Genomic DNA, 12,785 nt, shown 5'->3' on the forward strand with positions numbered 1-12,785 from the left:
ATTGTTGATCATTAAGTCAGAATAATGGTCATTAAGTCGATAATGAAGGTGTCGGTTACAGAATGAATGATAATTAAGGCCAAGTTATAATTTATAATGCACAATAAGGATCGAGTTATAAGATGACGGATCAAATACTATTTAATAGTTATTTTTATTTAAAATAAATTTTTTTTTTATAAAATTTTAACACTTTATAAATTTATATTCTCATATAATTTATGCCACATGCCCACAAATATATTAATAATAAGAACTCACATAAATATTACATGATTTAGTTCTTATTTTCTTTAAATTACTTTCATCACATTATAATAGATTTTCATACTAAAGCCCAACAATTAAAGTTTTGGAATTATCCACTTAAAAAATACTAACAGATTTTTTTTTTCTTAAAAAAAGGCCCACATAATATACACATCATTTTGGTTAGTTTATTTACTCTTTTGCTCTGCTACTCACTAACAATAAGTCCTATCTGCCTATCACTCTAACTAACAATTTTCACCCAACTCTCCACATGTTATGTGTTCATTGGTCAGTCAAAGCTTAGCTATTTTTAGTTACTATAATCTTGGCCACCAAAAACCTACTCAATAAAAAATTCATCATTCTCTCAAAGTTATTAAATTCATTCTCTCTCTTCTCTAACCTATGTGAATTAGCTCCAAGAGAAGGCAAGAAAAGAAAACTTGGATTAGAGTTTTAAATCAAGAAGAAAAAGGTGATTTTTGATTGCCAAAATCAAGAAACAAAAAAGAAAGAAAAAGAAAAGTCAGAGATTAGGGCACAAAAACAAAGATCAAATCCAAAGGTAAGTCTCTCACCTTGATTTACAAACTCAAAATTTCGCTTAATAACTCTGTTTAGGCTTGAATGATAATAATGAAAATTTTTTCTAAAAAGTGCATTATATGATCTGAATTATATCTTAAATTCAGAAAGATAATATTTTTTATTCTTATAATGTCCTAAGAAAAATATTACTCAAGTTAAATCAATCATGCAACTTAGATTTTTGTTCAACACATTATAATTATTTCGGTATTTCTTGTTTAGCTGTGGCCAAGTGAGATATAAGTAGAAGAGTGTTTCCCCTTTAAAATGATCAAAACAGAAGTAATGAAGAAGGAACTTTTACTGTTAGCTTTGAATTTCTAGCAGCATATGGGGATGATGTGGAAGTGATTTGGCTATTATTTTCTTTGCAACATTGATGCATGTGAAAGAGACCACTTTCTATTTCTGGCCTAAACAGTATCAACTTCCATCACATGACATTGTCTTCATAGCCCTCTCAGCCTCATCAACCTCACTTTATAATATATACTTTGACTCTATTAATATAATAATGTAGGAGCTTCTCTGAAAGAAATAAAATATTCAAGTTTCAAGTACTTTCCATATTAGAACCTAGATAAGAAGTGCTATATGCTTGTTGCTGTTACTGTCATTAACTTGAGATATTCTCAATGGTCCATGCATGCAACAAATGAAAGAAAGAGAAGAGAATGACCTATGTGGAAATGATTTGGCAGTTCCCTTGATACACATGTCATAAAGTTGATATGAAAATATGATTTGATTTTATTTGATGTGATGTGATTTCATGCCCCACAAAGACAAAAGCACATGCCACCCCTCTTAAAATGCAATGTTTTAGGTCCAAAAGAAATAGAAAAACAAATTCAGTTTCTTCAAGGATTAGTCAATCATTCCAAAACAAACAATGCAAAAAGGAATATCTAAATGCAGGGAATGCCGTCCATTCCCTATTCACTGGAAAGCAAAGAGATTGTGTTGTTTCCCACTTCAGCCAAATGGTTATGCTTATGGTATCTGCATTACTCTCTTAAAAAGTCATCTACATATTTGAAGTGAACTTTTACATATTTGAAGTCATCAACATGGCTTCTATGTTTGGTAAGAGAGTTAAAAGAGATGCATCATAAAGTTAAGATGCCAACTCAGAACGCTCTCACATACATAAGCAACATAAAAAAAGATGGTAGCAATGCTCTTTTACATTTTTTTAAGGTTTATTTTCCATTACAAGTTGCAAATTATATATATATTATGTCATCAGAGACAAATGCTTTATTTCCTTTGTTTCTACCAACAAATATGGAACCTTGCACCTTAAGATATCAACTCTTCTATCTATCTAAAGTCTTAACCGCTAAAAAGAAAAGAAAAACTACCCTCTTCATAATTTGTTTGTCTAAAAAATGTTGACGTGGATATTGAATCTTTGTATAGCAACTTTTTTCAAAAAGAAAAGCAAGCAGACAATACATGTTGTCAATACTAACAATATCATGGTTGATGATCCTAGTCTGAGTCATACAACACAAGGATCAATATTGAATTCAAAGATTTCAATCCTTTAAATACCTCTTTGGATTACAAGGGACTCATCAAACCAGCCCAAGTGAACATATCTTCATTCCTCCATCATCTAGTATCTTAATCACCAACTGCTAAAATGTCAAAGAAGATGCAGACCTCATCATCACTTCTTCAAGACTTGTTCATTGGAAATCCAATCATCTCAGCAGCATGTGATCAGCTTCAGAAATCAGTTAACAGATACTATTTGCTAGACTCTTCCTCTACTCAATCCCAATATTCAACAAAAGCATCAAAGCAAAGTAAGACTACTTTAATTTCTTTTCCTTATTATACACAAACATCAATGTTTATTGAACTTTTCATGGATTTACTTACTAATAATATCTTGTGAATTTCATTGTTTCAGGCAGAGTATATTCAATTCTAAACAAACTTAGAAGGAAGGGTGATGATAGTCTTTCACGAGGAGTCCAAGAACATGGTGAGTACCCTTTTGTTGTTATCAAAATGATTTGTTTGGTGTTCATGTGAATTGTGAAGTAGTCTAAATACAAATTCAACTGATATATATGAGTATGAATTTGCAGTGAGAATGGCACCAAAGATATCTGAAAGTCTTAAGGGGAAGTTGAGCTTAGGGGCTAGAATTCTTCAACTTGGTGGAATAGACAAAGTGTTTAAGCAATTCTTCAATGTCAGAGAAGGTGAGACGCTTCTAAAAGCTTCGCCATGCTATCTTTCAACGACATCAGGGCCTCTAGCAGGTCTGCTGTTCATCTCAAGTGACAGGGTAGCATTCTGCAGTGAGAGATCAATCAGAGTGTTTACAGGGAAAGGCCAAATGATGAGGATTCATTACAAAGTTTCCATTCCACTCAAAAAGATCAAGTGTGTAAACCAAAGAGAAAATGTTGAGAAGCCAAAACACAAGTATATAGAGATAGTTACAATGGATAACTTTGATTTTTGGTTGATGGGAGTCATAAAGTATCAAAAAACTTTGACATGTCTTGAACATGCCATTTCTCAAGCTTAAGAACAATGTATGTATAGCTGAAGAAGCTACCTTTGAGTTAATTAGGATGAAGAAACATGTACATTCTGAAATGATGATTTGTTGATTTGCAAATCAAATATTTTGTTTGGATTAATTTGATAATGTATGAAGGAAATTGAAATTATTTATATATCTATTTATTTGGATGGAATTTTTTATTGTTGGAACTCAATATCAATATTTTATAAATATTTTTCTTAATCTTTCTTAATAATTAATTAGCTGATCATTGTATATAGGGAGGGAGAAAAAGATTTAAATAATAAAAATAAATCAAATTTATTTTAATTTTTATATTTTCAAATTACGTTCAATTGTTTTTAAATCTAATTGTAATGTTTCTATTTTTGGTTTAATTACTATCTTTGTCTCTATAGTTTTAACAAATTTGTTATTAGATCCATATATATTTTTTTTAATTGGATTTTTACACTACTTTTTATTTTGTAATTGTTCCGAAGATTAGAAACTGGGTCACTCTTGGGCCTAGACGTGAGGTCCATATTCCCTTTGAGGTAGCGTCCAACTTGTATTGGTGCCGAGGTCTCGCCGATTCCGATATTTAAGTTAGCAAGGATTTTAGGCAATTTTTTTAGTAGATTAGGACTTGAATATACTTGAGAGTTTCAGTGTATTTATAATAGAGTTGACAACCACTTTTTAGTGTAGTTCCATCTTTAGTAGTGGATAGTCGTTTTCCTTTTTCTATAAAAGTTATTGAGATCTCCTTCTAGATAAGTGAGAGATATCTTAATATCTTATGAGTTAGTTACTTATTTTAGATAAGTAAATATCTTATGAGTTAGTTACTTATTTTAGATAAGTAAAGCTGGGTTGTTTAGCGCCGCGTCGAGAGGTCTGATAGTTGTAGAAGAGGCCGCCTTTATTGGGTGGACTTTTATTCTTTTGGACCTGAGTTTACTTTTTTGGGTCTGAGTATGAATAGTAATTATGTTATTTTTTATGTCAAAAATGTTAAAATTAACGAAATATTTATCCCAAAAAGACGTGGTCAAGATCTAATTAAGTTTTTAATTGTGGATACCTTGAATTTGCGGAGAAATATTCAATTAGCTCTAATATCTTTTATATTAAGAATAACCTAATTACAAAATTAAAAAAAATATAAAAATTCAATTAAAAAAATTATAAAAATTTAATTATAAATTTTTAATGAAAACTACAATGACCAACGAATTAATTAATCTTTTTTATTTTAAAAAAAATAAAAGAAAAAATTTTAAATTAAAGAAGCATTAAACTTAATCCATCTCACACATTATTTTTTTTTTCTTCTAAAAATGATAATCACAAAAATACCCTAATTATATGCCTGCATATTCTAAGGAATCCATTCAGCAATATCCATACAAGAGTATTTCTATTTATTTAAACAATAAAAAAGAAAGGAAAAAACAAGTAAATGGTTGGTTTGCACATGATGAACAACTAAAATATTTTGTCATATCCAAATATAAATCAATTCGGATGTGTACTCTTTGAATTCGGATAAAAGCGAAGGTATCAACTATGAATTCGGATGTGTACTCAGTTAGCAGTGAGTCAAAGGATGTGTACTCTTTGAATTCGGATAAAAGCGAAGGTATCAACTATGAACAAGAGATTCAGAGTGATCACAATGCTGAGGAGGATGGCAGAGAAGAGAATGATGTTAAGATCGATGTGAAAGCACTTGCAACAACCTTGCAGTCCGCTTAGACCATTGAGGACGTGGAGGATATTCTTAAGGAGAAGGGGGAGTTGCCCCTTCAGGTGTATTTAACCATAATAAAAGGTTTTCGTCAAGACAAGAGAATGGATTCTGTTTTGATTCTTTTTGATTGGATGAAGAAGAGGAAGATAGAAACTAATGGTTCTTTTGGCCCCAATCTTTACATATATAATGCCATGTTAGGTCTTGTTAAACAGTCTGAACAATTTGATGAAATGGAGAACATTTTGAATGAAATGGCACGAGATGGAATCGCTTATAAGGTTGTGACATGTAACACCTTGATGGCTATTTACATTGAGAAAGAGGAAGCTGGCAAAGCTCTCGATATGCTTGAGGAAATCTATAGGAATGGCCTTATCCCATCTCCAGTGTCCTATTCTCAAGCCTTACTGGCATATCGGAGAAGATGGGTATGGAGCTCTAAACTTTTTTGTTGACTTCAGAGAAAAATATCGACAAGGTGGAATAGGGAGAGATGATGATGGTGAAGATTGGGAGAGTGAGTTAATAAAGCTTGAGAAGTTTACAATCCGTGTTTGCTATCAAATAATGCGTTGTTGGCTTGTCAGTCATGATAACTCGAGCAACCATGTATTGAAGCTTCTCATTGATATGGATAATGCTGGAATTCCACTGGGGCGTGCTGACCTTGAGCGACTTGCATGGGCTTGTACTCGTGAAGACCACTGTATTGTTATCAAAGAGGTGTACACCAGGATAAGGAAAGGTATGATAAGATCATCTTGTCTAGGTGCAATCATGTAATTTGGTTGATGGGGAAGGCAAAAAAGTGGTGGGCTGATTTGGAGATATATGAAGACTTATTGGACAAAGGGCCAAAGCCAAATAACTTGTCATATGAATTGATAACTTCTCACTTTAATGTCCTTCTCAGTGCAGCCAAGAAGAAAGGAATTTGGAGATGGGGTGTGAGGCTGATTAACAAGATGGAAGATAAAGGCCTAAAACAGGGAAGTAGAGAATGGAATTCAGTTCTTGTGGCCTGTTCGAAGGCGGCAGTCCAAATAATTAAGAGAATGGTGGCAAATGGTGAAAAACTGACTGTGATTTCATATGGGGCTCTGCTGAGTGCTCTTAAGAAAGGAAAACTCTAAGGAGGCCCTCCGTGTGTGGGACCATATGATCAAAGTTGGGATTGAACCAAATGCATATGCTTACACATTACACAATCATGGCATCAATTTATACTGCACAAAGGAAATTTTAGTAGAGTAGATGCGATCATTAGAGAGATGGTAACATTGGGAATTAAGATAACAGTAGTTACATATGCAATTATTAGTGGTTGCGCTCGAAATAGTATGAGTAGTGTAGCATATGAATGGTTTCACCGGATGAAAGTTCAGAACATTTCTCCCAACGAGATCACTTATGAAATGTTGATTAAGGCACTTTCGAAATGATGGAAAGCCTAGGCTGGCATATGAATTGTATATGAGAGCTCAAAGTAAAGCATTATCCTTTCTTCAAAAGCTTATGACTTGGTTGTACAATCCTCTGAAGCTTATAGTGCTATCATCAATCTAAATTCTTTAGGACCATGTCCTCTAGATTAAAAAAAATGTGCAAATAAAAAAAACAATGAAAGAATTCTACAACTTGGCTGATGTTTTCAGGAGAAATTAACCATTTGATAACCACAAGAATTGAATTAGCTAGTATAGTGAGAATAGGATAGTCAAATATTTTGCAACCTTTGTATATTCGGCTTTGTTGTTGCTTGAGCGTTTTCTATTCTTAAACAGTAAAAGTGAAAGAATTGTTGTAATTTTTTTCCCATATGTGAGCAAAATCCAGAAGGCAGCACATTCTCTGAAATTATGGCTTAGATCATAATCAAATGTTTAGTTGCAAAAAAAATGTTTTGTACTTTGTAGTTAACCTTTGTACTCCTTATGTACTCTTATTATAATTAATTAAAATGACACATGTGCGACACATGGTTATTGTTCATACCCTGGCCCAATAATAAAGGTACAGGACCCAAACAAATAGGCCCAACCCAAAGGGTTGGCCCTCACCCAGTACCAGCCTTCATCCCAAGAAGTCGGTACTAAACACGACCTGCTCCCAAGAAGTCGGATACGAGGGTTAGCTGGCAGATAACACTCATTCGAATGAGTAACTGCCCCTAGAAACTCTCTAACCACTTCATAGAGCCATATCTTAACCTCCCTAAGATATGGGAACGGTTATCCACCTAAAAAGGTGGCACTACTTCAGCGGTGGTTATTGGTTCACCACTATAAATACACTGACACCATTCAGGTATCTCCAAGTTCCAATACTCTCTAACCTGCTCACACTCTTGCTAACTTAGTCATCGGAGTGTCTTTGCAGGTACCACCCCCATTCTTTCACACGTACAAGTCGGACGGAGGAACACCGAGTAACAGATCCACTCGAAAGCCACCTCCTTCATACGTTTGGGCCAACCAACGCCATCCAGCCAGCCCATTAATCTCCGGTTACCCACCGTAACATTGGCGCCGTTGCCGGGGAACCCGAGAGATCAACCAGTGATGGCAGATAGATCCCCTGAAGAAGGTCATGTGGAGACAGATTCTGAACAAGAGAATCTGAACACTGGAAACAATGAAGCAGACCAGACCCTTCACCAGGAAGCCAATGATCAACACAGGGAAGGCACCTCCGGAATAAAAAACCCGAAGATAAATTCCTCGGAGGGGCGCGAATCAGAAAAAGAAGGACCATCCCACGCAACTGAGCTCATGGGATTAGTCCACAGTCGCCTCGAGCAGCTAGAACAGGAACGGGAACGACAAAAGGAAACCGAAAAGAACCTAAAAGAGGAGATGGAGCGACGAAAAGAGTTAGAAAGAAAACTCTTAAAGTTAGAATCCTCCCTCAAAGGTCAGAACTCCCACGACGGTAGAAAAGATTTGCCCTTAGGGGAGAACGATCCTTTTAGCGAGGACATAATGAGGGCCAAAGTTCCGAGAAACTTTAGAAGCCCCGATATGGACCTCTATGACGGAACCACTGATCCAAAGCATCATCTGAGCAACTTTAAAAGTCGGATGTATCTGGCTGACGCCTCTGACGCTACGCGATGCAAAGCTTTTCCGACAACCTTGTCAAAAGCAGCGATGAAGTGGTTCGACAGCCTCCCTCCGAGGTCAATTACCAGTTTTGAAGACCTCTCAAGAAAGTTCTTGATGAGGTTCTCCATCCAGAAAGACAAAGTAAAACATGCACCAAGTCTCCTGGGAATAAAACAGGAGGTCGGGGAGTCCTTACGGGCCTATATGGAAAGGTTCAACAAAGCATGTTTGGAGATTCAAGACCTGCCCACCGAAGCAGTCATCATGGGGCTAGTCAATGGTCTTAGAGAAGGTCCCTTCTCACAGTCCATATCAAAAAGACACCCCGCCTCTTTAAGTGATGTACAGGAAAGAGCTGAAAAGTACATCAATATGGAAGAAAATGCTAGGCTAAGAGACCCGAGTTTGCGACCCGGTCACCCTCCCTCAACGAAAGAGAGGGAGAGGGAAGCTAAGAAGAAGGAAGAACTCGGCCTCGATAGGCCAAGAAAATATCACTCTTATACTCCACTGAAAGTTCCTGTAGTGGATGTATACAGAGAAATTTGCAATACCGAAAGGCTGCCTCCTCCCAGGCCCATTAAAAATAAAAGAGGGGGGAGCCGCGGTGATTACTGTGAGTACCATAAGATATATGGGCACTCCACAAACGACTGTTACGACCTTAAAAATGTGATAGAAAAACTGGCCAGAGAAGGTCGGCTTGACAGATATCTCATAGAAAGGTCGGACAGTCATGGAAAAAGAAAGCGAGATGATATGGATAGAAGAGACCCACCACCACAAACTCCGGAGAGACATATCCATATGATCTCAGGAGGGTTTGCGGGAGGGGGACTCACAAAATCTTCTCGTAAAAGACATCTCAAGAGAGTTTACCAGGTCGGAGAGGGGTCCTTCGACCTTCCAACCATTTCATTCACAAAGGAAGATGGGCGAGGAATAATCCCTGGGCACGACGACCCAGTGGTAATCACCATGATCCTGGCAAATGCCCATCTACACAGAACACTAGTAGACCAAGGAAGCTCAGCGGACATCCTCTTTAAGCCCGCTTTCGACAAACTAGGTTTATATGAGAAAGAGTTAAGAGCCTACCCCGACACCTTGTACGGATTAGGCGACACGCCAATAAAGCCACTAGGATTTTTGCCCCTCCACACCACCTTTGGAAAGGGGGAGAAATCAAAGACCCTGAGTATAGACTTCATAGTCATCGACGTAGGGTCGGCCTATAATGCTTTAATCGGCAGAGCTACCCTTAATCGACTCGGAGCGGTGGTATTGACACCCCACCTCTGTATGAAATTCCCGACCTCAGCGGGGATAGCAACGGTGAGGGGAGATCAGAAGCTGGCAAGGAAATGCTATAATGAAAGCCTAAACCTGAGGGGAAAAGGCAAAGAAGTTCACACAATAGAGCTCGGTGGAGCAAGGATTAAAGAAGAGCTGCGACCACGACCCGGAGGAAAAACCGAGGAGATTCAGGTCGGAGAAGAGGAAGGAAAAAGCACTCACATAGGAACCAACCTGGGGGAAACCCTAAGACAAGAATTGATTAAGCTCCTAAGAGATAATTCCGATCTCTTCGCCTAGAAGGCCTCCGACATGCCTGGGATAGATCCAAAACTCATGTCCCACAAGCTCTCGGTCCACTCGGGATCTCGACCTGTACAACAACGAAGACGCAAGCTCGGCCCAGAGCGAGCTCTAATAGTAGAGGAGCAAGTACAAGCGCTCCTAGAAGCCGGTTTCATCAGAGAAGTCGAATATCCAACATGGCTAGCCAATGTGGTGCTAGTCAAAAAACAAAATGGTAAATGGAGAATGTGCGTCGACTATACCGACTTAAATAAGGCATGTCCCAAGGACCCTTATCCACTACCAAGCATTGACACCCTAGTAGACTCTAGCTCGGGGTATCAATACTTGTCGTTCATGGATGCCTACTCAGGGTATAACCAAATCCCGATGTATGAACCAGACCAGGAAAAAATATCATTCATCACGCCCAGAGCTAACTTTTGCTACGTGGTCATGCCATTTGGATTGAAAAATGCAGGGGCCACATATCAGAGGCTGATGAATAAGGTGTTTGCCCCTCACTTAGGGAGCTTAATGGAAGTGTACGTCGACGATATGCTGGTAAAGACCAAGAAAGAAGTCGACCTCTTGTCTGACCTTTCACAAGTCTTTGACACCATAAGGTTGCACGGGATGAGACTAAATCCTGCAAAGTGCGCCTTCGCGGTGGAGGCAGGAAAATTTCTAGGATTCATGCTAACACAAAGAGAGATCGAAGCCAATCCCGACAAGTGTAGAACTATCCTAGAAATGAAAAGCCCGACTTGTTTGAGAGAGGTCCAACAGCTGAATGGCCGACTAGCAGCTCTCTCCAGATTTTTGGCAGGATCAGCACTAAGATCCCTTCCACTGTTCTCCCTATTGAGAAAGGGACACCAATTCGAATGGGCTCCCGAATGCGAGGAGGCGTTCCAGGAGTTCAAAAAGTTTTTGAGCCAACCTCCTATTTTGACCCGACCTGTAGCCGGAAAAGACCTCGTCCTATACCTATCCGTGGCAGACAAGGCTATCTCAGCAGCCTTGATAAGAGAAGACGAGGACGGTCAACACCCAATCTATTTCATCAGTAAAGCTCTACAGGGCCCTGAGCTAAGGTATCACAAATTAGAGAAGTTTGCCTACTCCTTAGTGATAGCCTCTCGAAGGCTACGGCCTTACTTTCAAGCTCACACAATAAGAGTCCGCACGAACCAACCCATGAAGCAAATCCTCCAAAAGATGGATGTTGCAGGAAGAATGGTTCAATGGGCAATAGAGCTCTCCGAGTTCGACTTGAAGTACGAAACTCGGACGGCGATTAAAGCCCAGTGCCTCGCCGACTTCATTGCAGAATATGCAGGGGATCAAGAGGATAAACCAACTACATGGGAACTCTATGTAGATGGATCCTCCAATAAAACAGGAAGCGGCGCAGGCATAATATTGGTAGATGAAAGGGGAACCCAGATAGAGGTTTCCCTCAAGTTTGAATTCCCAGCTTCAAATAATCAGGCAGAATATGAAGCCTTGATTGCAGGATTGAAGCTGGCAGAAGAAGTCGGTGCTACGAAGGTAATGGTATACAGTGACTCTCAAGTGGTGACCTCCCAAATAAGTGGAGAATATCAGGCAAAAGACCCAAATATGAAGAGATACTTGGAAAAAACTCTGGAGCACCTTGGGCGTTTTGCAGAAACCGAGGTCACGCACATAACTCGGGACCTAAATAGCAGAGCAGACGCCCTATCCAAGTTAGCAAGTACCAAGCCAGGAGGAAATAACAAAAGCCTGATCCAAGAAACTCTCCAGGAACCTTCAGTGGTAAAAATGGAAGACAAACAAGAAGTCTTTGAAGTGATCGGATTAAACCTCGGATGGATGAACCCCTTGGTCGAATACCTGAAATTCGACATCCTCCCCAAGGAGGAAAAGGAGGCCAAGAAAATCCGAAGGGAAGCACAACACTATACCTTGGTGAAAAATATTCTCTATAGAAGGGGGATATCAACACCATTGTTAAAGTGCATACCGACCTCAAGAGCCACCGAGGTATTAGAGGAGGTACATAGTGGAATCTGCGGGAACCATCTCGGAGCAAGGTCATTAGCCAGAAAGGTGATCCGAGCTGGATTCTACTGGCTAACCTTGTAGAAAGACGCCACAGACTTTGTGAAAAAAATGCCAACCGTGTCAAATGCATGCAAATTTCCACGTGGCCCCCCCAGAGGAGCTCATCAGTATCACCTCCCCATGGCCCTTTGCAAAATGGGGAATGGATTTGTTAGGTCCTTTTCCCCAGGTACCTGGACAAGTCAAATATCTAATAGTGGGAATAGATTATTTCACAAAGTGGATAGAAGCAGAACCACTGGCCACCATCACTGCACAAAGAAGTCGGAGGTTCCTCTACAAAAATATAATCACAAGGTATGGGATACCTTATTCCATTACCACAGATAACGGAACCCAGTTCACCGACTCCACCTTTAGAAGCCTAGTAGCCAGTATGAACATCAAACACCAGTTCACCTTAGTGGAACACCCACAAGCCAATGGGCAAGCCGAAGCAGCCAACAAAGTCATACTGGCAGGGCTGAAGAAAAGATTACAAGATACGAAAGGAGCTTGGGCTGAAGAGCTCCAACAAGTACTATGGGCTTACAGAACAACCCCCCAATTCGCCACTGGAGAAACACCCTTCCGACTAGTTTATGGCGTAGAAGCCATGATCCCAATAGAGGTCAATGAGCAAAGCCCAAGAGTGATTTTCCACGACGAGATCGGGAATATACAGGGGCACAAAGAGGAGCTCGACTTGCTCCCCGAAATTCGAGAAGAAGCCCAGATAAGAGAAGCAGCGTTGAAGCAAAGGATGACCGCGAAATACAACAAAAAAGTCATTCGAAGGAGTTTCACCCCAGATGACTTGGTCCTAATCAGAAACGATATTGGAGTTAACAAATCAGGGGAAGGAAAGCTCGTTGCTAAT

The 12,785-nt window shown here is 39.0% G+C and overlaps 2 protein-coding genes across 2 annotated transcripts; both read left to right on the plus strand.

Annotated features, from left to right (window-relative positions):
• The first annotated feature begins 2,400 nt into the window (after positions 1–2,400).
• LOC107619705 (GEM-like protein 4) lies at positions 2,401–3,563 on the plus strand. Its single transcript, XM_016321997.3, has 3 exons — positions 2,401–2,654; positions 2,762–2,836; positions 2,943–3,563. The coding sequence occupies exons 1-3, from the start codon at positions 2,489–2,491 to the stop codon at positions 3,389–3,391; spliced, it is 690 nt and encodes a 229-aa protein (XP_016177483.1). The 5' UTR covers positions 2,401–2,488; the 3' UTR covers positions 3,392–3,563.
• A 1,379-nt stretch (positions 3,564–4,942) lies between these two features.
• LOC107616215 (protein LOW PHOTOSYNTHETIC EFFICIENCY 1, chloroplastic-like) lies at positions 4,943–6,724 on the plus strand. Its single transcript, XM_088499413.1, is given in 8 exon segments — positions 4,943–5,547; positions 5,549–5,865; positions 5,868–6,258; positions 6,260–6,323; positions 6,325–6,369; positions 6,371–6,565; positions 6,567–6,624; positions 6,627–6,724. Coding segments are annotated over 8 exon segments (1,773 nt in total).
• The last annotated feature ends 6,061 nt before the right edge of the window (positions 6,725–12,785 follow it).

Source organism: Arachis ipaensis, chromosome B9, assembly GCF_059453495.1.
Source record: "Arachis ipaensis isolate K30076 ecotype BB chromosome B9, ASM5945349v1, whole genome shotgun sequence".
Taxonomy (NCBI): domain Eukaryota; kingdom Viridiplantae; phylum Streptophyta; class Magnoliopsida; order Fabales; family Fabaceae; genus Arachis; species Arachis ipaensis.